Source organism: Neomonachus schauinslandi, chromosome 11 (genome assembly GCF_002201575.2).
Source record: "Neomonachus schauinslandi chromosome 11, ASM220157v2, whole genome shotgun sequence".
NCBI lineage: Eukaryota > Metazoa > Chordata > Mammalia > Carnivora > Phocidae > Neomonachus > Neomonachus schauinslandi.
Window position 1 is genome coordinate 55,874,262 of NC_058413.1, and position 23,907 is coordinate 55,898,168.

A 23,907-nucleotide genomic window follows, 5' to 3' on the forward strand; every position below is an offset into this window, starting at 1 on the left:
AATGCACCCCATCCTGTTTTCTGAAACTCAAGTAACACTAACATATCCCAACATAAAATAATTCAATGACATCTCGGCAATTATATTAATTTGTTTACATTTTAGCTATCAACAATTACACAAACCTTGAAAATTTGTAACGGGGTCATACAGCACATAATATTAAAACACATCAGTTAGATAAACCTTATTTAGAAATTTCTTAATTAAAATGTCTTTTATATACCCCAAGTAGTAAAACATATGCCACCACCCCCCCCAAAAAAAGCCCCCAAAAAGCCACCTTCAATTGTGAAGGTGATATTTTGGAAAAAGAATTTACCACAAGAATCCATTTTGTCCCCCACCAAAAATAATGTACCTGAACTTTAAACAAAATTCACATTTTATTTAGGTTGAAATAAACTATACAAAATTGATTTTCTTCACCAAAAATAACAGCAATATTTTCTGTATTATTCCTAGATAAACCACAAAACACTTATTTTTGTAGGTTTTCCAGGTTTTGTTTATAAATCAAGACGAGGCAGTAGATATAGTCATGGAAAAGGAGGAGAACAGACAAATCAGTTGTCAGTATCCATGGCCTCTGATCCTGTCTTGACCATGAACAGAGGTGTTCAACATATACCTGCTAAAAAGCTTATGAAGACGTAGGTGTTCTACATACACTTGCTGAAGAGCTTATGAAGATGTAGGCTCAACAAAGGAATGTAAACAGCAACAATCCAATGTGGAACAACAATGGCAGGCTCTCCCATTCAAACTTTAACTGTAACTTGTTCCTTTAAGTTTATTTGATAAAGACAAAATCTCTACTGCAATCCTTGCCTGGCAAGCTCACGTGTTTCCTCTCTCTCTCTGTCTGGTAACTCCCTTAACTGTCCATTACAGATTTTTAACATACTAACACTCCTACTATTCAAAGGTCACTCTGAGCTTCATTGTAACATTTTATAAAATGTACTCCTTCCTCCCATACCTCTTCAAAATCTTTATCTTCTAAGAACTGATAACTCAATACCAGACAATTGGATCCAGTGACAATAAATGTTTTATCTAAAATGACTTAACTAAAACAATTCCCAAGTGCCATTAGCAGAGATCCCACAGAAGTGTAATGTGGCACTTTCAATGCTATCTTCTGGAACAGGTATGTCTCCAAAGCATGAGAGTTTAAACAGGGGCCATTTAAATTGGCAGATTATCAATGGCTAATGTACTCAATGAGAGGTCGACAGGTCAAGATATTCAGTGATTAAGTGGCCTACATACACCTGACAGCTTTTCTGTAAGATGTTTTCAAATTTCTTACAGATTTTTCCAAATATCAAACATAAGAGAAAGCCTACTTTAAAAGTCTTTTAGGTATTTTCAATGGTTTCTGAGTTATCTGTAGGAAGCTCTGACTTAGTTGTATAGAGTTTGATATATGTGTCCACCATTAAATCCAGATCATGTTTTATATCAAAATTTATGTTAAGCAAAGCCAAGTTACTTGACCTTTGGTCTGTCAAAGTGTTCCTCAGGTATGCTTTGAGACGCTTTCGCCCATTTTCATAGCGTTCATTCTCAACCTTCATCACAGGAAGAATACATAGGACTTTTAGCAATGCATAAACATTAGGAAAAAACTTAATGTCTGGTAGATGCAGGGCTTCATAAATGGTGGATGGAAGCTCTATATCTTTCCCTCTGTGTTTCCACTTGATTCTCCAGCAATGCAGCTCAGCTGAGAGTGTGTCGGGATTGGGCAAGTCACTTCTGTACATGTCAGCATGGTGCTCCTCCGATGTATTAAATTTGAGCTGTCCCATGACAGAGGGTACAAGAGATAAGCATTTAAGAGCTTTGAGGTGCTGTTCTGAGAATATATCTTTCAGTTCCTGAATAATGTGTTCCACTGTTGGAACACTTAGAGTTTCTTTATAGTAACTCTCAGAAGTGAGCTGAGATTCCAGGTTACCTTGCTGGGCTCTGCGGAATTTCCCAGGGAGTTTCATCTGAACATCAAGCTTAGTTGCCAAATTTGTGGCTTCTTCAAACCAAAATTCATGATAAACTTCAATATTTTCCATCACTTCATTTAGTGAATGCAGCACTGCAGTCAAGCTACTGGCTGCAAAGAAGACATCAGAGGTTTGCCCTTGAAGGTTTTTCCCAAAGGCTCTTGTAAAAGATAGAACATTTTTAAGAACAACAATGGTAACGATGAAATCAAAATCTGTTACTGCACTACAGAGTACAAAAGCTCGACCAGCTATATAGTTATTCCATCTAATATTTGTATCACTATTTATACCATCTAAACATAAAACAAGTGCTTGTAGGAGGTCCACTAAAATTTCAAAAGCATCATGCCTGCCTGTCCACTGAGAATGGCAGATTTCCTTCAGTTCTTTACCCTTTTCCTCATTGTTCTGAAAGAGGACAGAAATTACATTGTCAAGCTCCAAAAGCAATTGTGGAGATCGATGGAAGAAAGAACAAACTTCCTCAATTGTTCCTAACGCAACAGATACTCCCACAACAGGCACTGATTTTGCCAACCATATATTTAAGGCACAGGAAGAGCAAAGTGTGTAGACAGCTTGGGGATATTTCTCTAAAAGTCTAGAAGCAACGACTTTCATTTTGGAAGAAAATCCACTGGACACAATGTAAGCCTGGCCACGACAATACTCCATGTTTAACCCCCACTTCTCAGTTATCGTAGTGTGAAATTTTACAGCCAAAATTTCTGCATCAGCTTCATAAGGCAAGAAGCCCACAAATTCCTCTCTCAGGTTATGAGATTCATCAACAAACCTCACCAACACAGGCAAGTGTTCTTCCCCTGCTATGTCCACTACGTCATCAGTGATGATGGAAAAGAAGTGGGAGTCTCTCACTTCCCTGAGGGTCTCCTCCCGAATGCAGCTCTCACAGATGTCTAGCATCTGTTTCTGCTGTGTTTTCGAGCAGAACAATGTGTTAACTGCTGTTGTCTCAAAGCGCTTTCTCAGAACCTCTTCACCAGAATTTATCCGGCACTCCAGCAGTGCTTGGAAGTTATCCGGAGTAAACAGACCCTCTGGGATTTCATCAGTTTCATGCCCATCCAGAGGGATGTTTTGTTTTCCCATAAGAATCAAAATTTCAAATAAAGATTTTAAGTATTCCTTGTTTTCTTTCTCTTCAAGGGTTAAAGGTAAAATGTCTTCATCCTGTTCTTCACCCCCTTCTTCTGCACTGGGATTCTGAGCATTGCTGTTATTTATTTCTTTATGTTTTGGTTCCTGTTCAGAAGTTTCATCAACTGGAAAACAAAGAATTAATTTTATAAACAGGCTCATGAGGAACCATACAAACAACAAAAATTTATATTTTTGACTGGTTAAATATTTAAAATTCACAAACTCATCCATTCAACATTCACCAGGCACCTACTGGACCACAGACTAGGATACAGAGGTTACAATAAGACACACTCTAGAGGAGACAAAAAACCATATACAGATATATTTTAATCCTACACGTAAATGCTGTAAGAGAGAAATGATTTCTTACAAACTTAACAAGGCACATCACATAAAACATACACAGAGCAGTAACAGTCTGTGCCCTCAGAAAAAAGAAAAGGAAGAGAACTATTATTTATTGAGGCACTGTGTTGGCATTTTATATTTATCACATTACTCCCTCTACAGGCAGGTGCTATCAACCCCATTTGACAAATTGAGGAAAGTAAGTAATTGCCCAGGGTTATAGATGTGGTTAGAAGGATGGAGATAAAATTCAAATCCAAGCCTGGCTGGCTCCAAGGTCCATGCTGATGCAGTTTCTGTGAAATTAAGCTACACTTTTATATGGAAGAGGAGAGTTCTACAAGCCAATAAAATGTAGAGTATATTCAGGCAATTTTTAAGGCTAATATTAGACTACTAGACATATCAGCCTGATCTCTTTGTATTTGGATAGGAAAACCGAGGCTCTGAGGTTGGTGCCCTGCCCGCTGTCATACACACAATGTTGCAAGTCCTGGACCCCGTGGTCCCCCCTAGGCTCATTTTCTAACCTTCATGGAACAGTAGAAGCTCCAACAACAAAATGAGTATAATTTCCCAAATCCAGCACCCTGCTTCAAGCCACTCTACTTCTGTACAGAATACTCTTTCCTCCTTTGCCTGACTCCAGGTCTCCTCATCTACAGAGATGGAAAATAATAGTACTTACCTCAGGACTACTGTGAGAATTAAATCAATTAAGAAAAGCACTTAGAATAAAGACTTGGCACAGAGCAGACATAAAGACTTATATTAATAATAATAGCAACACAGTAGTAGGAAGGGACAAAGAAAGGAGGAATAACAGCAATCACTGTCAAGAACAAAAACAACTTAATAAGTCATTGTCGTTAAGTGGTTGTCTGTTTGACAAGGAGGGAAGTCCATGTTGCATACTGTTCTAAGATGATGTTGCTTTCCAGCTCTGTCTAATTTATGGCACCTTAACTTTCACTGTTGAGAGTTTATCTGGCAAAAGAAAACATGCCCATTTTTTCCAGGAGACATTTCTGAAATCTTAACTTAGGTTGCATTGTCAGTTTTACTGCAAAGATGTTTCATATTTTAGCCAAATATTTTTATAGTAAGAATTCAGAATTATTTTACACATTAAAATGGTTGCTATAATATGGCATATGTCTCCTACTCAGAAGTAGATGTTTATTATATAGCAAATAGAATTTCATGAGATTTTATGAAGTTCTCATCGCCAAAACCTTTAATAAAAGTGGAAGAGTCTTGATATGCTCTTTTCCTTCATACCATTACATCCATCTATTTCTGATTGTCTACATTTCACGATTAAATGAATGTTTTGCCAAAAACAAAACAAAACAAAACAAAACAAAAACAACTTCTCGTCCTCATTCTTTGGTGACAGAGGTCAGCTATCAGTACCTGCAGAAAGGCTTCTGACTCCTACTCTCTATTAGGCTAAGGTTCCCACAGCATTTATTCCTTAAAAATGTATCAAGAACTTATTATGCACCACACATTGGGTGGACGAAGATTCTGCTCTTGTCCTTCCCGCTGCCTCTCCTTCCCTACCCTGGGACACTCTGTGTGCCTGCCACTCCTACCACACCAAGAGCACAGCCCTAGTGGGGAGAAGGCAAAGTGTATGACACAGTAGCACTCAATCAAGAAACTAAACTAACACTTTAGTCTCACAGACAATTCCAGACCACGGGACAATGCCTACCACATGCTTACATCATTCTCACGGCAGGTTTTGGACATAAAACATAATTATTTGTCCTTACCAGGTCAAGGCCTTTTTAAAAGGCATTCAGAAGTTGAGTCATTAATACTATCACTTACTTTTTTTCTGTTTCAGTGTCCTGATTTCATCTTCACTCTAAATGACAAGAAAAAAGAAAAAAAATCTTTAAGAAAACTGAACTCTAGCACATCACTGTAGACTCATAAGTAAAAAGCATATCTTGACTCAAATTTAATTCCTTCAAGAGCATAGATTCCTTATAAGGAAAACATTCTTCAAACATAGAGATGACCAGAAAAACCAGAAGTATAATTTACTAATGACTCCAAGCTCATAATAAAATACTGGAGAGCAAAGAATACATTGTTTAACTTACTTTATACTTAAATCATCATAACTTCGGGTTACAAGTGTTTGCTGGCTAATAAAAGGCATGAAAGTATAGGATGGGCATTCCAAGGGGTCACAAATCATGTCCCCCTCAATCCAATCCTGGGGTATGCCATGTAAGAGAGAGTTGTTGGATCCCAGAACCTAACATAAAAGCTATGAAAAAATCCCTGGGAAGCAGAGAGTAACGCAGTACCAGTATGGAAAAGAGAGAAATGGATGCACACAGCATAGAGGGCCAAGTGGCACACACATACAGGGTTAGACAGAGGAAGGACTTCCCAGTTGTATCCTTTTCTCTCCCTCTAACCCCCCACAATGCTTAAATCACAAGCCACCCCATCACTATTCTGGGGCAGGCAAGCAGCAGTACCAGTGACATATGGAGTTAGCAGGGTACCTGCTAGGCAGCATGGGAACACGATACTGCTAACAAGAAATGTCAACAGGCTAGCCAATCTGGAACATTCCCTCCTTATCCTGTGAGCTGCAGTTGCAAGGATGGCAGATCTGGAAGAGTATGTCTGCAGTGAGGTATCTGAGGTTCCCAAGGGGCGGAATACAGGGAAATGATAAGCTACAGGGTGGGAAGTGGCCGAGTGCCTCAGCCCTGGTACATATTACTAAGAAGAACGCTGATGTGGAGGACTGTTGTGGAGTGTCAGCATTCATCTATGAGAAGTCCCAGAAAAACAAATAAATAAATAGAGGGAAAGAAATGCATGAAGAAATAAAAACTGAGGATTTCGCAGAACTTAAAGATGTAAATCCAGATAATTAAAAAAACCATCTAGACCCAGTTTAGCAAAATTTAAAATGTCAAATATAAAGGAAAAAAACTAAAGACTTTGAGTGAGAAAAGCAGATCATCTAAAAAGAAGCAAGAATCAGGCTAGCATCATACTTCAATAGCAATAACAGATGCAAAAACTAGAAAGAATCAGTATCACACAGACTGTATATATCCTCTATGTATCACTTAATAATAACACTCCAAATAAAAACTACAATATGATTTTAAAAAATAAACCCATGCCTGGAAACTAAAAAGAAAAATAATCCTATGTTAAAGAAATAGGGGATTACAAAACACTTCTAGCTAATCAATGAAAGCATTACATGTCTAAAATTGTGGGATACAGCTAAAACACACTTAAGACATTTACAGCCTTGAATATACATAAATATGAGCTAAACATTCAAGAAGCCAGAAAAAGAGCTAAAAAGTAAATCCCTCAAATCAAGAAGAAACCGATAAAATAGCTCACACGTACAGCAATCATTAATAAAAGTAACTACTATTTCTTTGCAAAGACTATTAAAATAATCTTAGGGTCAGAAAAAAACAAGCATTCCAAAATCCTAGATGCAGTTCATGAACTCTTGAAAACAAATGAAACACAAGAAGAGAAAACCAATAAATAAATCAAAATGGCAATTAAAATATTCCCTCACACACCCCAAGCCCTCTGATGGTTTTATGGTTTAACTTTCAAGGGCAGATGGTATACACCTTATACAAGTTTCTCTAGAAAAATTAAGAGAGAAAAAAAGGAAAGCTATCCAACTAATTTTATAAGGCTAATAGAACCTTGATACCATAACTGGATAATAGGAGTACAAGAAAAAAGAAAATTACAGGACAACACTTAAAATGATAAATGCAAAATCCTAAATAAAATATTAACCAACTAAATCAAACAAATGAAGATATACTGCAATCAATTAGGGTTCATCACAGGAATGCAAAGACGGTTCAACATCAGAAAACCCATCAATGTCATTGACTGCCTTAAAAAAAATCGTGAACTTTTCTACTCAACAGATGCAGTGAAATCTTCTGATAAGTTCAACAAGTTATGATAAAAATTTTGAATATGAGGACTAAAAGAGAATAAAAGGAATTTCCTTAACTTGATAAAAATTATCTAACAATATCAACAACAAATGTCACACTTAATGCAACAAGACAAATGTACCAGCTGTGACATTCCTGAGACTGTTCAACACAGCACTCTTAGGGGTGTAGTAACTGTAGTTACTAAACAGTAACACAGGCAACAGAAAAATTTTAAATTATAAGGATTGGAAGAAGAGGCAAATTTGGAGGATGATACAATCAACTACATAGAAAACTTGGTGGACTATTAGGATTAATAAAAAGGGGTCTTCAAAATTGCTAGAAACAATCCCAACCAGAATACATAATCTATACCAACAATAACCACAGTGTATTTAGGAAGTAATTTAAGGAAGAATATACATATTGTTCTCTTTTAAAGAACTGCAGCAAAAACCCTGAAGTTATTTCAAATTTTTTACTTTATGCATTCTTAAAAGTTTTTTAATTTTTAATTTATTTTAAAGATTCTATTTATTTATCTGAGAGAGCACGAGCTGGGGCGGGGGCAGAGGGAGAAGCAGACTCCCCACTGAGCAGGGAGCCTGACTAGGGGCTCGATCCCAGGACGCTGAGATCATGACCTGAGCCAAAGGCAGACGCTTAACGACTGAGCCACCCAGGTGCCCCTAAAAGTATTTTAATAGTGTTTTCAAAGAACTAGTATTTAGTTTTGTCAATGATTGCTATTACTTGATAGCCGTTTTTTTCTGTTTATGGATAGGTCTAATTAATATTGCAAAGATGGTAATTCAAAACATTCATGATGAAAATCCCCATACAATTTATATAAGACAAAAGAATTCTCAAATTCATCTGGTGGGATAAAGGTCCACAAATAGCTAAGACAATTTTGAAAAAGAAGAGTTAAGAAATCCCTGTATTTGAAAGTAAGATACATTATAAAGCTATGGTAATAAAGACATACAAACTCCAAACGGATCAAAGATGTAAATATGAAAGGTAAACACAGAAACAGAAAAAATGAAGAAAATTAGATAAATGTTGCTTTAAAAAGCACATAGGAGGCAGAATGAAATGAAAAATATTAAATACACTAGCAAAAGGAGGAGAGGAAATGGGAATGGCAATAGTGGAAGGAGGAAGAAAAAAAAAATAAAGGTCTTGCTGGTGGCAACAATGACAGAAAGTCATGGACTGGGGAGTCTCAGCAATTTAATGCTGTTCACCTAATGTCAACAAAAAAACAGGTAGGTTTCAATCATTAGAACTAAAGAGTATCAAAGGAATATAAAAACATGTATAAATGATGCCATATACAGAGATTTAAAAGTTTTTTCTAACCCTGTCAGTACTTAATAGTGCTAGAACCATTACTTCTAGGTAAAAGTATCCATGTCTTAACTTTTATACTTTCCCTTTCTTTATCCCTTTGTGCTGAATTCTGGAAATATCCCTCAGCTCCACTTTCCTTACTATAAAAGAAAAGGTAGTGTTTTTTGTTTTTTTTTCTTCCCAGGAAGGGAATGTGCTAGTGGTCTATAACTGAAAGCATATTTTGCCCCAAGTCAATGAGTATCAATGGGCTAAATTTGAGAAAGACTTTCCAATTTAAGAACTGATCATCTCACATCCATGCTACTTCAATAACCACAGCATTCACTTCCCATGCTACCTTTGAAATAGAGAGTAACTTGGGTTCAATTTTAACATGAATGCATCTATATTTGATGTCACAGTATTATGGGGGGGTGGGAAAGCCAAAAGCACACTGACATACCAATTCTTTTATTCGTTTTCTGTGTCTACTATGTGGATTGTTCAAATGACTGGTAAGATCAAATATTGTTGGTATTGCATTATCTCGAAGAACTGTCCTATAAGGACTCTGAAAAAGAAAAATGTGTTAATTCAGAAACAGTCTGTAAGAATGTATTATTACACATAAAGAAAATGCTATGTTAATGACTTCCCCAGTACTCCTTCAACTCCAGCTCTAAAGTGTAGAGACGTGCAGAAAGATGATGTCAATCCAGATTAGCTTATTATTTCTAACTCAATTTTTGTCTTTGCCCTTCTGGCAATCTATTTTCAAAAAGGAACGGAACTGACGGTAGACATAAAAAATAAAATGTATTTGCATCTTGCATATATACTTCTAATTCATCCTCCCAGTGACTTTGTCTGTTCTGCCCTTCCATGAGCCCACCAAATCTACAGTAGGCACAAAAGTTTCTCCATCTATTGCTTTGTGTGTTCTTAATAATTCTTCCTTTCTTTACCTGTTGTTCACTCCACTTTCACTACTATTACTGAGAAGCATCAGGTATAGTGAAATAATATTGGACTGTGTGGGACCCAGGAGACCTAGGAACTAGTCCGAACTCTACCAGTTACTCACTATGAGATCCTAGCCAAGTATTTTCCCTTTTTGGACCTCAGTTTCCTCTTCTGAATAAAATTCAAGTATTGAACTAGACCAATATTTCCCAAAATGAAATTATTCATATACTAATGATAATACTTGCATACCATTATCTGCACTTTTATATAATCCACTCATTTTTAATGAGTTAGAATTGTCTTAGGCAATACAAACTACAAAATCATGATTTTGATGATATTGATCAATATCAATAATATCAAATATTATTATAAATAATTTATAAATTATAATTTATAATTATATAAATTAATATATATATCTTTTTAAAGATTTTACTTATTTATTTGACAGAGTGACAGTGAGAGAGGGAGCACAAGCAGGGGGAGTGGGAGAGGGAGAAGCAGGCTTCCCGCGGAGCAGGGAGCCCGATGTGGGGCTCGATCCCAGGACCCCGGGATCACGACCTGAGCCGAAGGCAGATGCTTAATGACTGGGCAACCCAGGCGCCCCTAGCTAGTTATATTTTTTAACACATACTGTTGAAACTCCTAAAATAAAAATTGACTCATGTGCCACTTGAATTCATTCATAACCGTGATATACCTAATTGGACTTCTGCAAACACTGAACTAGGTATTTCTAAATTTCTAATTCTAATGTTCTTATCACTGAAGGATGACTATTCTCTATTCTAATTCCTGTTAACCTAATCCAACCTGGCTAGAAGCTGGATGCATACTTAGATGTTGACAGTCTTCAATAGCCAACCCAGAGGTCAGGTAGGGACAAGAAGTTTATTAACAGGAAGAGTAACAGATGAATAACTGCATACATTCCCCTCAGCTAGTCCAAGGAAACAGTGCCTTTAATTTCTTCACAGGTCTGCACTGATTAAGACAAACACTCTTCTTTTTAAAAAGCTTTCTCAGGAACAGTGATTGTTTCAAAGCTGACTATTAAAGCATGTTCAAAGTATATGCCAAACAAAAATAACAACTATATTTTTTTCACCCAGGGAAGGAAGGTTAGGATGATATGAAGAAAAAAATATGTAACTAAAGGGAACACACTATCTTGGGTTTTATTTCAAGAGTTGCTAAACACATTTGGGAAGTATTTCTATTCAGATTCAATATTTTCCAGTTCAACCCTATGCCTCATAGAAAACAGAAAGAAGAAAACTTTTTTTTTTTAATCTATTTCTTAATGACACTCAGCTTCTAGTGCTGGGCCAATTATCCTGAGTCTACTAGGAATTTTCAATCAGAGATTGATTAGGGACACAATCACTGAAGGGAGCAAAAACGATACTGTACCCCAAACACCGCATCTTTCCTGCTTAGCAAACAAACATGTCACAACATACACAGTCAACTCTTGATATCTTACCAATTATTAAATAAGGAGAGGAGGGATAAAACATTCTTAATGCATTTCTTAAATTCGAATCAAATTAATTTGCTATAAAGATATTACAGACCAAAAAACAGAACATGAATTAAAAACATGTTACTTTTTATAAATACTGATTTATAAGTTCACATGCAAAAAAGAGCTATATTCAATTTACGTGCATGACAGTTTTAACTCAGTATCAAGATTTAATCTTTAACTGCTGAACTAAGGTTTGAGCATAAAGCAGTGATTTTACTCTAGCATCAAAGATAGTATTTGGCTTTGGGTGAAGTAGCCATGAATGTTTACTGATGAAACCTTCAATGCCAAACTAATAAAGTCAAAACTCTCAAACATTTGGATATAGATATCATATAAGCCGGTTTTTAATAGGAGTATCTTCTTCTACATGTGTAGAAAGAACATCTTCTCGTATTTGCATTAACTTATTCAAGACTGAAGAATCATGTGGAAATTTAAAAAGCAAAAATAGCTCATCTTTCTGTCCTATGCTCTGACTAAACAAGAATATGAGTGAACTATAATTTTACATTTCTCATATTAATCTTACTGGAATTGTCTAATAAATAGACCATATTTATTACTAAAATAAAAATGCATATGGCTTGTATATTTAAAATAATTTGGGATATTTTTACTTAATGTCAAGAACATAAAAATAGTTTGCCTTTTAAACATATGAAATCCCTTATTTTGGTTGATCATTATTACCCTCTTAACAAAGCAAGGCAAAAATATCCCTCAAATATTTGTGATTAAACTGTTGAACCGGAATTGGCTCACCTCCCAATGACTTCACAAGTATCTGCTTCAATTAATTTTGAGAAATAAAATAACCCAATCATTCTTTAGTTTTCTGATGCCTCTGCAAAATGTATCTGAAAAAAATATCAAAATAAATTGCTGCATAACAATATATAGTGTATCTTCAAATCAAGTTTATGTCTATCCCAATATCTGAGATGATACATTAGTTATACCTAAACAAGAATATATTATTTACAAAACTGTCTTCCTAACTAATTTTTAAAGTGTTTCAAGTCTGCTTCATTTCGATCAAATCTGCCCTATTTGTGTCTCTTACAAGTCACAGCAACAACAGAATCACAGAGGGTTAAAAATCTTAAGATCTCAGGAATTATGTGGTTTAATCTCCTTATTAGAATTTGGGGCCCAGAAAGGGAAAGTGACATGGCCAAATTCACACAGTTAACAGTAGCAAGGGTGAGAGACCCAGGTCTTGATATGAAATTGAAAATTACTGATGGAAATTTTTTTTCACATTAAATATATGATTTGCTTCTTGTAACTTGCACATAAAAATTAAGGGTTGGTTCTAACAGTACATATGGAAACATGAAAACAAAGAGCTCCATTTCTCAATGAAGATTTCACTCATAAAAAAAGCTCTGGAGAAGTTGCTCCAAATAAAAACACAACCTCTACCTTAAACAAACACTTTAATATCCAAAATTTTCTGAAGGCTGCATTAAGCAATGTAAAAGTGGCAACCTCTGGTGAGTAGGACGGGGGCATCAGAAACAGGGGGGGTTAAAAAAAATCCAGGGTTTTTAAGAACAAAAGAATACCAATTAGCTCCGAATTTGTCTTCAACTTTGAAAAAAGTGGTGGGGTCCAAGGATACACTCCAGCATTATTAAATATTTACATTTCCAACCAGATACTGAGTGAGAGAGAAAACAACAACTCAAGCCCTTCTATTACTTACAGTTCTACAGATCATAGAGGTCTCAAAGTGTTTGGCACATAATCGATAATGTTTATTTAGTTGATCAGGTGTTTTATCTTCTAAGTCTGCTCTCCTACAATTCTCCACCCACTTCTGGCATCTATAAATAAAACCAAAATACAATTATGAAATATGAGCTCAACATTTTTATTTCAGCATTCAGCTATAAGGCAAATATATATTATAGACAATGGATTCCTGCTCTCCTCTCCCTGCAGAACGTAGTTTGGAAAAGCTGACTGATAACAAAATGAGAGCTAGAAGAAATCTTAGATATCATTTAGTACATTCAATTACAGACAAGGTTAAGAAGTAACTCGCTCAGAGTCATGCACAAAATCTGCAGTAAAACTAGAATTTAAATCTGAGTCTTTCAATTCCCAGGACATCCTACCACCAGAGAGGACTTAATTATCAGTAGTTCAAGCAAAAAGTTGCACAACCATGAGACCACGGCCTAACATTCCCCTCAGGATTTCAACTTAAACAAGGATATAAAACAACACTGCAAAAAATCAGTAAATAGATGTTCTATAAATCATGAGAGTTTCTTACAGGAGCATGATGCCTGTGTTCATTTGCCTTATTATAAACATGATTTATTATCTACAATATGTACAGACTAGATTACAAGCTCCATGACTGCAGGGATTGTACCTACACAATCTAGTACACAGAAGGTGTGGAAGATAATGAACAAGACAAAGTCCATGCCCTCTTGGTGTTTACAGATCTGCAGAAAAATAAATAATAATAATGACAACAATGATGACAATGCATACTAAGCACTTACTATGAGCCAGACACTGTTTTAAGTCCTTTACAAAAGGGTACGTTATCCCCTGTATGCAGATGAAGAAATGAAGGCACAGAAATGTTAAGTAATTTGCTAAAGCTTACAACTAGATCTTTCTTTCCTTCATTCCTCAAGTTTCTAGGAATAAAAATGCTGTCATAGCCACAAATTTGAAAACATAATTCACTCTACAATCGCATCATAGTATATTCTGTCTTAATATTACAGTTCACCCCTCCACACACACACACACACACACACGCTGACACTTAATTCTTTCTACTCTCAATATGTAAAACCATGGTGAAATGTTGATTATCTAACTGAAACTAAAACCACACCTAAATTGTACAGCATTTCATTCAACCAAGAAGTATTACTGCACAGTAATGATTCCTAAGATGTCCATATTTTAATATTTTTACACAGTTGTGCACTATGATTTCATAAACATTTCATGTTTCAACATCCAAATATTTAGTACAGAAACTGTCTCACTAAAAAATAATTTGCCATACTGCTACAGCTGTTTGTTTTTTAATTCTTAGCTCTCTGAAGACCTTCCGTACACAATACTACTATCTTTATTATCTCTGAACTAAGTTGAGACAGCTTTCTGGTACCACAAGCATTCAGATTCAATCAAGAATAGATTGGGCAGATAGCCCAAATAACTACATCTATGTCTGCCATATGAATGCCTAGAAGTAAATCTAGTGAAAGATGTGCAAGACCCTCTAATTGAAAAAGATTTAAAATAACTTTAATAAATGGAGGGATATACAAGTTCATGGACTGGTACACTGAATTCTAAAGATATTAATTCTCCTCAAATTGATTTACTGATTCAATATAATCAAAATCCCAAAAAGTTCTTTTGTGCATGTCTCTTTGTGTGTATGTGTGAAAAGGAGAGAGAGAAAGGGAGAAATGACAAGATAATTCTAAAACTTTTTATATAGAAATTCAAAGGACCAATATCAAAATAATCTTGAAAAAAATAAGCTGACTTACACTATCAGATATTAAAACTTATTATAAAGCTTAGTAAGAGTGTGTGGTACTGGCACAGGATAAACAATGAAACAAAACGGAGAGCTATGGACAAAGTTTTTCTCAATACACAGTGCTGAGTCAATTCGATGGCCATATGAAAAAAATTAATCTTTTTTTTTTTTTTAAGATTTTATTTATTTATTTGAGAGAGAGAGAATGAGAGACAGAGAGCAGGAGAGGGAAGAGGGTCAGAGGGAGAAGAAGACTCCCTGCTGAGCAGGGAGTCCGATGTGGGACTCGATCCCGGGACTCCAGGATCATGACCTGATCCGAAGGCAGTCGCTTAACCAACTGAGCCACCCAGGCGCCCTGAAAAAAATTAATCTTGACTCCTACTTTCACACCATGTGCACAAAAATAAGTACCAAGTGCACTACAGATCTAAATATGGAAGGTAAAACAATAAGCTTCTAAAAGATAACACAGGAGACTATCTCCATTACCTTGGCATAGACAAAGATATCTTAAAGAAGGCAAAAGAAAGCACAAGCTCTAGAGCAAAAGATGAATTAATTTGGCTACTTTAAAGTTAATAACTTTTCTTCATTAAGAGAACCCACTGAAGAGTGAAAAGACAACCTATAAAATGGAAGAAGGTATCTGCAATACATATATCCAACAATAGATTCTATCCAAAATATGTATTTAGAACTCCCACAGATAAACCAGAGAACCCAATATAAAAATGGGCCAGAGATCTGAATAAGTAACTTACAAGAAAAAGGTTATCCAGATGGCCAATACACATGAAAAAAACGTTCATGGAAAAAAAAAGGGCTCAATCTCATTAGTCATCAGGGACATACTCATTAAAACTATAATAAAATATTACTACATACCTTCAAGAATGACCACAATGTAAAAGAGATAATACCAAATGCTGATGAGAAAGTGGCACTCTTTGGCAATGGGAATGAATGAACTAGCTAGATCCCACAAACGTAATGCTGAGTAAAATCAGCCAGGAGTACATCTATGATTCCTTTTATAAGAAGTTCAAGAATAGACAAAACTTGGGGCACCTGGCTGGCTCGCCTGGAAGAGCATGCAACTCTTGATTTCCGGGTTATGAGTTTGAACCCCATGTTGGGTGTAGAGATTACTTAAATAAATAAACTTTAAAAAAAAAAGAAATCAGATGCCATTAAAAAAATAGGCAAAACTAATCTACGGTGATTATGCAGAAAAAAAGTTAATACAGGAGGCCTGAGATTGCTATCGTTAGAAAGGCCTGCTTGTAAGGATGGCCTTTTGCCTGGTGCCTGGAAGAAACTTGGTTAACAGTTCCCTATATTGACATAAAACTTTCCCTAACTGATAAGGTGGCTCATTGTACTTAGACTGTGCAAACAACATGATTTATTTTTTTGAACAATATGATTTATACTGAACATCTGCCTCCCTTCTGGGAGTCTAGAATTTTAACATATGCTTGGCAGAGAGTGTCTATGTGACTACATCGCAATAAACACTTTGGGCACTGGATCTCTAATGGGCTTTTCTAGGTAGAAACATGTTCTATACCTCAAACGTTACCTGGGTATTCATTTCATAAAAATTCATCAAGTCTAGACTACTAATTTTACACTCTTTTCTATGTATGTCATGTATCAATAAAAGATTCCCTCACTGTGTCCCTCATTCTCAATAACCAACTAATCTAATTGTATCAAGTAGGACAGTGGCTCTCACTAGGGATAGTGGCATAATGACTGGGAGGGCCTCAAGGGAGAGGGAGTTTGGGATCTTAGTAATATTCTTTTTTTTTTTTTTTTTTTTAATCTGGGCGAAAGTTTCATGGACAGGTCACCCTAAAAATCCAACAAGCCACACAACACTTAATGAGTTGTGATTGCCTGTGTATATACATTTTATACCAATAAAGTTATAAAAGTTATATATGATTACAAGCTTTTTACATACATGTGTGTACATGTACATGTGTATATATATATATTATGTATATATACTTAAATGCTTTTAAGGATATACATAATTATCTCTCAAATTGACCACTGTCTCCCCTCTCCTAGCTCTCACTGTCATTGTTCTGTGCCCTGTACTCCAGACTCTGTAGCCTTTTCCCTTAGCAGAGTGGAATGATTCTCCGAATCCATCCAGCTTCAACTGGTCTTTTGCCTTTCCCTAACCCCTTCTCCATGCTGCAGAGTAAATGTTTTTGTTTTTTTGTTTTTTACGATTTTATTTATTTATTCGAGAGAGACTGAGCACGCATGAGAGAGCACAGTGGGGGGAGAGGGAGAAGCAGACTCCCCAGTGAGCAGGGAGCCTGACATGGGGCTCACGGGGCTCGATCCCAGGACCCTGGGATCGATGACCTGAGCCGAAGGCAGACACTTAACAGACTGAGTCACCCAGTTGCCCCTCAAACGTCATTTCTTGAAGGAAACTTTTCCTGATTCAGATGTGTATACATATGTGTATGACTATGTATACACACACACACATAGGAAAGACTCCCCTTCCTCTCTGTATATGGTCTCTCAACATCCTTTATTTATCCTACTGTATTATGACCATTAGTATAAACATGCCCTAGTATCTCCCTTCTAAAAAATTCCATTTACCTGGACCCTCTGCATAGCAAAATTAGAGCCCATTTTCCCTGTCTCCACTTTATCTCACATTCTTTCCTCCAACAATTCCAAGGAGGCTTCTGCTTTATCTCTTTTCCAACGAAACTGCTCAAGATTACGAATGATTTCAATCCTGCCAAATCCAGTTGTCATTTTCTATCATTTTAATCACCCTTTCAGTATTATTTAGCCTTTTTATTTATTTTTCCCTTTGATGGTCTCCTACTTGCAGCATTTTCAAGAACATATTTCAAGGCACACTAATCAACTGTTCCATTAAAATAAAAAAAGTTTCATGGTCAAATAAGTTTTGGTAATATTACATATTTTATCCTATATCATGTTTCTATGGGACTTTGAGGACATTAATTTCTCTGTGCCTGCTTTGTTCATCTGAAAGCAGGGACTATCTCAAAACCTACTGCGAGGGTTAAATGAAATAATGTACATAAAACACATAGACCACTGACTGGCACAGAGAATATGAAGTATTCTATAAAAAGTATTATCATTACAACTCACAGCATTGGTTGGAGGATTAAATGAGATATGAAAGCACTTTAAGATCATATTTTATAGGGCGCCTGGGTGGCTCAGTTGGTTAAGCGACTGCCTTCGGCTCAGGTCATGATCCTGGAGTCCCGGGATCGAGTCCCGCATCAGGCTCCCTGCTCAGCAGGGAGTCTGCTTCTCCCTCTCCCGCTCCCCCCTCTTGTGCTCTTTCTCTCTCTCACTCTCTCTCTCAAATAAATAAATAAAATCTTAAAAAAAAAAAAAGATCATATTTTATAGATGTGATTCTCAAACTTCACAGTCTTTTTACACTCTTAGTGAGGACCCAAAGAGCTTTGTTTATCAATATTTATCATTATAGAAATTAAAACCAAATACATTTAAAACATATTTATTAATTCATTAAAACTCAAAATCCCATTATGTTAATATAGGTAATATTTTAATGAAAAATAACTGCATTTTCCAAAACAAAAAACATTTAGTAAAAAGAATGGCACTGTTTTCCATCTTTGCAAATCTCTTTAATGCTAGATTCTCACATCTGTTTTTGTATTTAATCTGCTGCCGTATGTGGTTTTGGTTAAAGTACATGAAGAAAATCTGGCCTCACACTGCTATGCAGTTAAAAAAGGTAATTAAAATATTCCTCCCTTACCCACATTACTATGGATATTCTTTAATACTACACCAAAACTCCACAAGTGGTGGTTTCTTAAAGATGAGTTGCGATGTGGAATCTGAAACCAGATCAATGAGCTTTTTCACTCTATTACATTGAAATCTGCTGGTGTATCTTATACTTTGAATAGGGCTTTTATCTGTGCATGTCTTTGTAAAATTATGAATTGGTCAATCTGGAAAATATCAGTTCAGTCAGTTATGCAAACCACCATTATACAATTTATTTAAAAAGTCACATTTATTGGGGCGCCTGGGTGGCTCAGTTGGTTAAGCCACTGCCTTCGGCTCAGGTCATGATCCTGGAGTCCCGGGATCGAGTCCCGCATTGGGCTCCCCGCTCAGCAGGGAGTCTGCTTCTCCCTCTGACCCTCCCCCTTCTCATGCTCTCTCTCTCTCTCTCATTCTCTCTCTCAAATAAATAAATAAAATCTTTAAAAAAAATAATTTAAAAAAGTCACATTTATCAATATCACCATCAATCTCAACAGAAAAGTCTTACAGAGTTGTCAAGCTTGAAGTGGTGCATATAAATTTTCCAAAATTCTAACTTTTGCTTGAATGTCAATTGTTTCCCTTGAAGTGGCAGGCTTTCGTTCATTTCTGAGAAAATGTCTACCAGACACCACCATCTGTACAATCATACTTAGAAAATTTTAGAAAATATTAACAGACAACTTATCAGAGCAATGATGTTACCATGTTATGGAGCTCCTCAGAAACTCCAGTGCACACTCCTGAAAGAACAAGTGTGAAAAAGGCAAATAACGTCAGTGTTATTAGGAAATAATTTTTACCTTGTGGACTCCTTGAAAGGGTCTTGGGGGACCTTCATGAGTGCCCCAAAAAACACTGTTTTACATTTTACAAGGCAGAGTACATCAATTCTCAATTAACTTTGACTAAATTGCCAAAAGAACCTTGGAAGACCTCACCACCTGAGGGGTGAGTTAGAACTAACTGCCTGAGAAGGAAGAAGAGGGCTTCAATTGCCCACCTCACTCTAATAGGAGCAATTCATTAGCTCTACTTGTACCTTCACCTCATCTGGGGATGAGCTGCCCCCAGGTTCCTGCCAAGCCTTGGCATTAGTCAAGCCATCCTGGGGCGATCCAGATTTAGGCAGTTTTTTTTTTTTCTTTAAACTTTAATTTTAGGTAATCTATGACCTCCCTACCACTGCCCTAAAGTGAGTTGATTCAATTATTTTATAGTTAAAAAAAAAGAAGAAAGAATAAGTAATGGGGATAAAAGGCACAGCACAGGGAATATAGTCGATGGTATAACAGCACTATATGGTGACAGATGGTAGCTACACTTGTGGTGAGCATGGCATAACGTATAGACTTACTGAATCACTACGTTGTACACCTGAAACTAATGTTGAACTTTGTCAACTATATTTCAATTAAAAAAACTAAAATTAAAATTAATAATAAGAAATAAAAAGCACATTAATGCCACTTTTTCTGAACCAATAAAAGGTACCATATTTTGAAATTCTGCACTGTGCCCTTTATTAACTACACTTTTGAATTTTAAATTACTTCAAATAGCTGTTTATAAAAGTGTCCATGGAATTTACAAATATAACAAAAAGGAAATGTACTATTTAATAGCATTAAATATACTATCTTTATTTTTAGTTAACAGTATTAGTTAACTTTTCAAGGATAGGTTGGCAATGTCACCTTTTATCAACCTTCCCTACAACTCATTTACAGAAAAAAAATATTATAATTAATAACCCTTAAAATACTGTTATTAATTCAATACACACTTCTGAAAACTACTTCGTTATTATAATTAATTCTCGGCACCGTAAAGAAGAAACTGTCAAATACAGAAGAATTTGAAATCCTTAGTATGAGGAGATTTGGTTTGGATAAAAAGTTAGGATCTTGAAGACATGATGTTAACTAAAATAAACCAGATATAAAGGACAACTGTATGATTCCATTTACATGAAGTATACAGAACACACAAATTCATGGAGACTGAAAGCGGGTGGGGCGGGGTAGGGGGGAGGGAAGGAGTTACTGCTTAATGGTTACAGTTTTTGCTTGGGGTAATGAAAAAGCTTTTGAAAGGGATTGGCTGCACAACAGTGTGAATGTAATTAATGCCACTGAATTATACACTTAAAAATGGTTAAAATGGCAAATTTTATATCTTACCAAAATGTTTAAAAATTAATAATGTAATATATACTGAATATACATTAATACTGTATAATGTATATTAAAGTGCACTTAATACACATTTTAAATGGGTGAATTGTATGGTGTGTGAATTGTATCTCAATAAAAATGTTTAAAACAAAAGTTCATAATTTGGTCTTGAAATATCCAAAGAATTCTGACATAGAAAATGGCACAGATTTGCTCGGTGTGACTGTAGGAACATAACTAGGACCTCCAAAGCATAAATTATAGGGAGGCATATTCCCACTCAGTACAAGAAAGAAACAACAGCCAAAGATGTCCAAAATCTTGAAGTGCCCCTTCACAAAGCAGAGAACAGTCTTTAGCAAAGGCCCACCTGTTAGGAATGCACCAGGCCCTAAAGGGTCCATAAATACCTTGATAATGGAATGCAAAATTGTGTCTGTCTTTTCTCAAGTAAGGTCCTTATGTTAGATTCTCAAAGGGGACAGATTACACTAGATCTAAAAATTTCTTCCAAATTTGAGACTGTACACCCCTATAGGTCATACACCCTCCCCTCTAAGGAGTGTAACGAAAAGAGCATTCACTACACTATACGGACACAAATGACTTGTGTCCAGAATCAACTAATGTTGCCCTTATTACGCAAGTGAAATATACTCTCAAGATTGCCCTTGGGCTAAAATTTGGGTAAAAGGAAGATAATGCGTAATGGGATAAGGCCCAGTCAGATTCAGATGTTCCCCTTCCCTGCTCCCATAGAACCCAACAGCTACTCCTCACTCTTCCGAGCTAGTTCATCCTCACCTCCCTGAACTTTAAACACCAGGAATGACCCAGGGCTCAACCCTCAGATCTACTCCGCTTTACTTACCCCAGAGCATGACTTTAAATACCCTCTATAAACTGAGAACACCCATATTTAAAATCTCTAGTCTGAAAGTCTCTAAATTCCAGACTATCTCTTTATGGTTTTAGCTCTAAAATATTTAGGTTACTGATCTAAATATGAGCCATTTTGAGTTCATTTCTGGATATTCCTGAACATTTATTAAACTCTTCAAACTTCACATGTCCCAAACCAAACTTTTAATATGTCTACACCAACCTGCTCCTCCCAGTCTTCCATAGCTCAGTAAATACTCAGGTTAAAAAAACCTTAAGAGTTATTCTTGACTTCCCCTTTTCTCTTACCACCCTACATCTAAACCATTAACAGATTCTGTTGGCTTCACCTTCAAAACGTTTCTCAAATGCCAACAGTTTACCACCTCCTCCTCTACTAACCTGGATTACTGCAATTAAGCCTTTAACTGGTCTTCCTGCTCTCACCTTTGCTTCCCTACAATCTAACAAGCAGCCAGTGATCCTGTTTAAAGTATAGTCTCTCTTCTCTAAACCCTTGGATGACTTCCTGTCTCGCTCAGAATAAAGGCCATAATGCTTTACATGGGCTAAAATGTCCTACACAATTCGCCCCTAGCATACAAACACACACACTTTTCTCATTTTTTCCCTCTCTCTCCTTCCTTAAACCAGCTCTACTGTCCGTGGACTTCTGGCTGTACCCGTAACATGCATGCCCTGACTGCATTTACTGTTTCCACAGACCAGAATGCTCTTCCTCTAGATATCTCCATGGTTGGCCCGCTCACCTACTTTTGGTCTTTGCTCAAATTCACCTTCTCAGTGAGACCTTCTCTGATCACCCTATTTAAAATAGCAATTGTGCCTCCCCTGCTACTCCTTATTATACCCCCCAACATTTGCCTTTTCTCCATAGTATTTATCACCACGTGACATACTGTATATACATACTTGTCTATTTTCCTCCACTAGAATGTAAACTTCAAGAGAGCAGGGGCTTTGATTTGGTCACCTGTACACTCCCAGTGCTCAGAGCAATGCCTAGCACATAGTAGGCCTTCAATAAATATTTGTGGACCTAATAAATAGGATGCTATATTATATTCGCCTTCTTCTATATCTGTCTCCTTAACAGACTGTGAGCTTTCTGCAGGCAGCAAAACTGTCTCACTCACATCTGAATTTCCAGCACCAAACACTAGCGCTCGGCACACAATAAGTGTTGGTTTGAAATGAACGCATCAACAAGAGAAGCCAAGGAAAATTCCTCAGACTTTCACAGTCCCTACTCTGTCACTCTTTAAATATAAGTCAGAGCGTGTGGGTTACCTCAAGGAAGAGATTTCAATACCAATTCCCACGCCCACAGGCGTATACCCCCGCCACCTCACACCCTTCGTTATCCCCACGATAACCAAGTGAGACAATGAGTAACGGTCTGAGCCAGAATTTGAACCATGAACAAATCCGCTGGAGGAATTAACTGACTCGACGAGATCAAAGAAGGTGACCGGACACCAAAAAGAAACACTGCCCCGGGGGTGGTGGCAAGGAGAGGGAAGGGCCCTGGTGACCCCAACCATAGAATCCAAGTCCCTCTTTTGACAGCTAAGGAAACTAAAGCCTAGAGGGGAAAGCGACCTGCCCGAGGTCACCCAGCAAGCTAACCAAGGCGAGTACCCAGCTCATCCCGCCTGCGCGCCGCCCCAGTTGCCTCTTCCTTCGGGTGGTGCCCGCCGCGCCGAGCCCCCGCTGGCGCACGTGCTCCGAGGTCCCCGGGCGCCCGCCGGCCCGCTGCTCAAGGCCCGTTTCCCACCTGCGGCCGAGGCTGGGGTCGAAGACCGTGGCCCACTCCCCACGCAGCCCCGGAGCCGGCGGTTGGCAGCGCGCACCGCGGAGATGGGCCCGGGCTGCCGGCTCCGCGCCCGCCGCTTACCTGGCCGGATCCCGCGGGAACCTGAAAAAGGCCAGGTCCGACTGCGTACTCTTCCTCGTGCAGTTGGGGGCAGCGCAGAAGTTCGGCATCGTCGCCCACCCGCCGGCCGGCCCAGCCCTCCCCTCCCCGCCTCCTCAGGGCAGCCCGCCCGCCCGTCGGGGCCGGGGAGGGGAGCCAGGCCGGCCGGCCGGCTCGGCAAGGCCGGCGCGCCGGGGGGAGGGG

At 37.4% G+C, this 23,907-nt stretch overlaps 1 protein-coding gene across 2 annotated transcripts; it reads right to left on the reverse strand.

Moving 5' to 3' along the window:
* Nucleotides 1–421: 421 nt before the first annotated feature.
* THAP12 (THAP domain containing 12) lies at nucleotides 422–23,867 on the reverse strand. Of its 2 annotated transcripts, none has more exons than XM_021704677.2 (5): nucleotides 23,686–23,867; nucleotides 13,051–13,171; nucleotides 9,300–9,407; nucleotides 5,367–5,403; nucleotides 422–3,298 (listed from the first exon to the last, which is right to left on the reverse strand). In XM_021704677.2, the coding sequence occupies exons 1-5, from the start codon at nucleotides 23,772–23,774 to the stop codon at nucleotides 1,365–1,367; spliced, it is 2,289 nt and encodes a 762-aa protein (XP_021560352.1). In that variant the 5' UTR covers nucleotides 23,775–23,867; the 3' UTR covers nucleotides 422–1,364. The 2 variants fall into 2 exon arrangements, with proteins under 2 accessions (XP_021560352.1, XP_021560353.1); XM_021704678.2 differs by lacking the exon at nucleotides 23,686–23,867 and adding an exon at nucleotides 13,733–13,781.
* Between the last annotated feature and the right edge of the window lie 40 nt (nucleotides 23,868–23,907).

Coding starts and splice junctions, on each gene's coding strand:
- THAP12 (XM_021704677.2), bottom strand. CDS start 23,774: ATGCCGAACTTCTGCGCTGCCCCCAACTGCACGAGGAAGAGTACGCAG. Junction 13,172..23,685: donor TTCCCGCGGGATCCGGCCAG/GTAAGCGGCGGG, acceptor TTTTATTTATAG/ATGCCAGAAGTGGGTGGAGA. Junction 3,299..5,366: donor GACACTGAAACAGAAAAAAA/GTAAGTGATAGT, acceptor TTTGTTTTCCAG/TTGATGAAACTTCTGAACAG.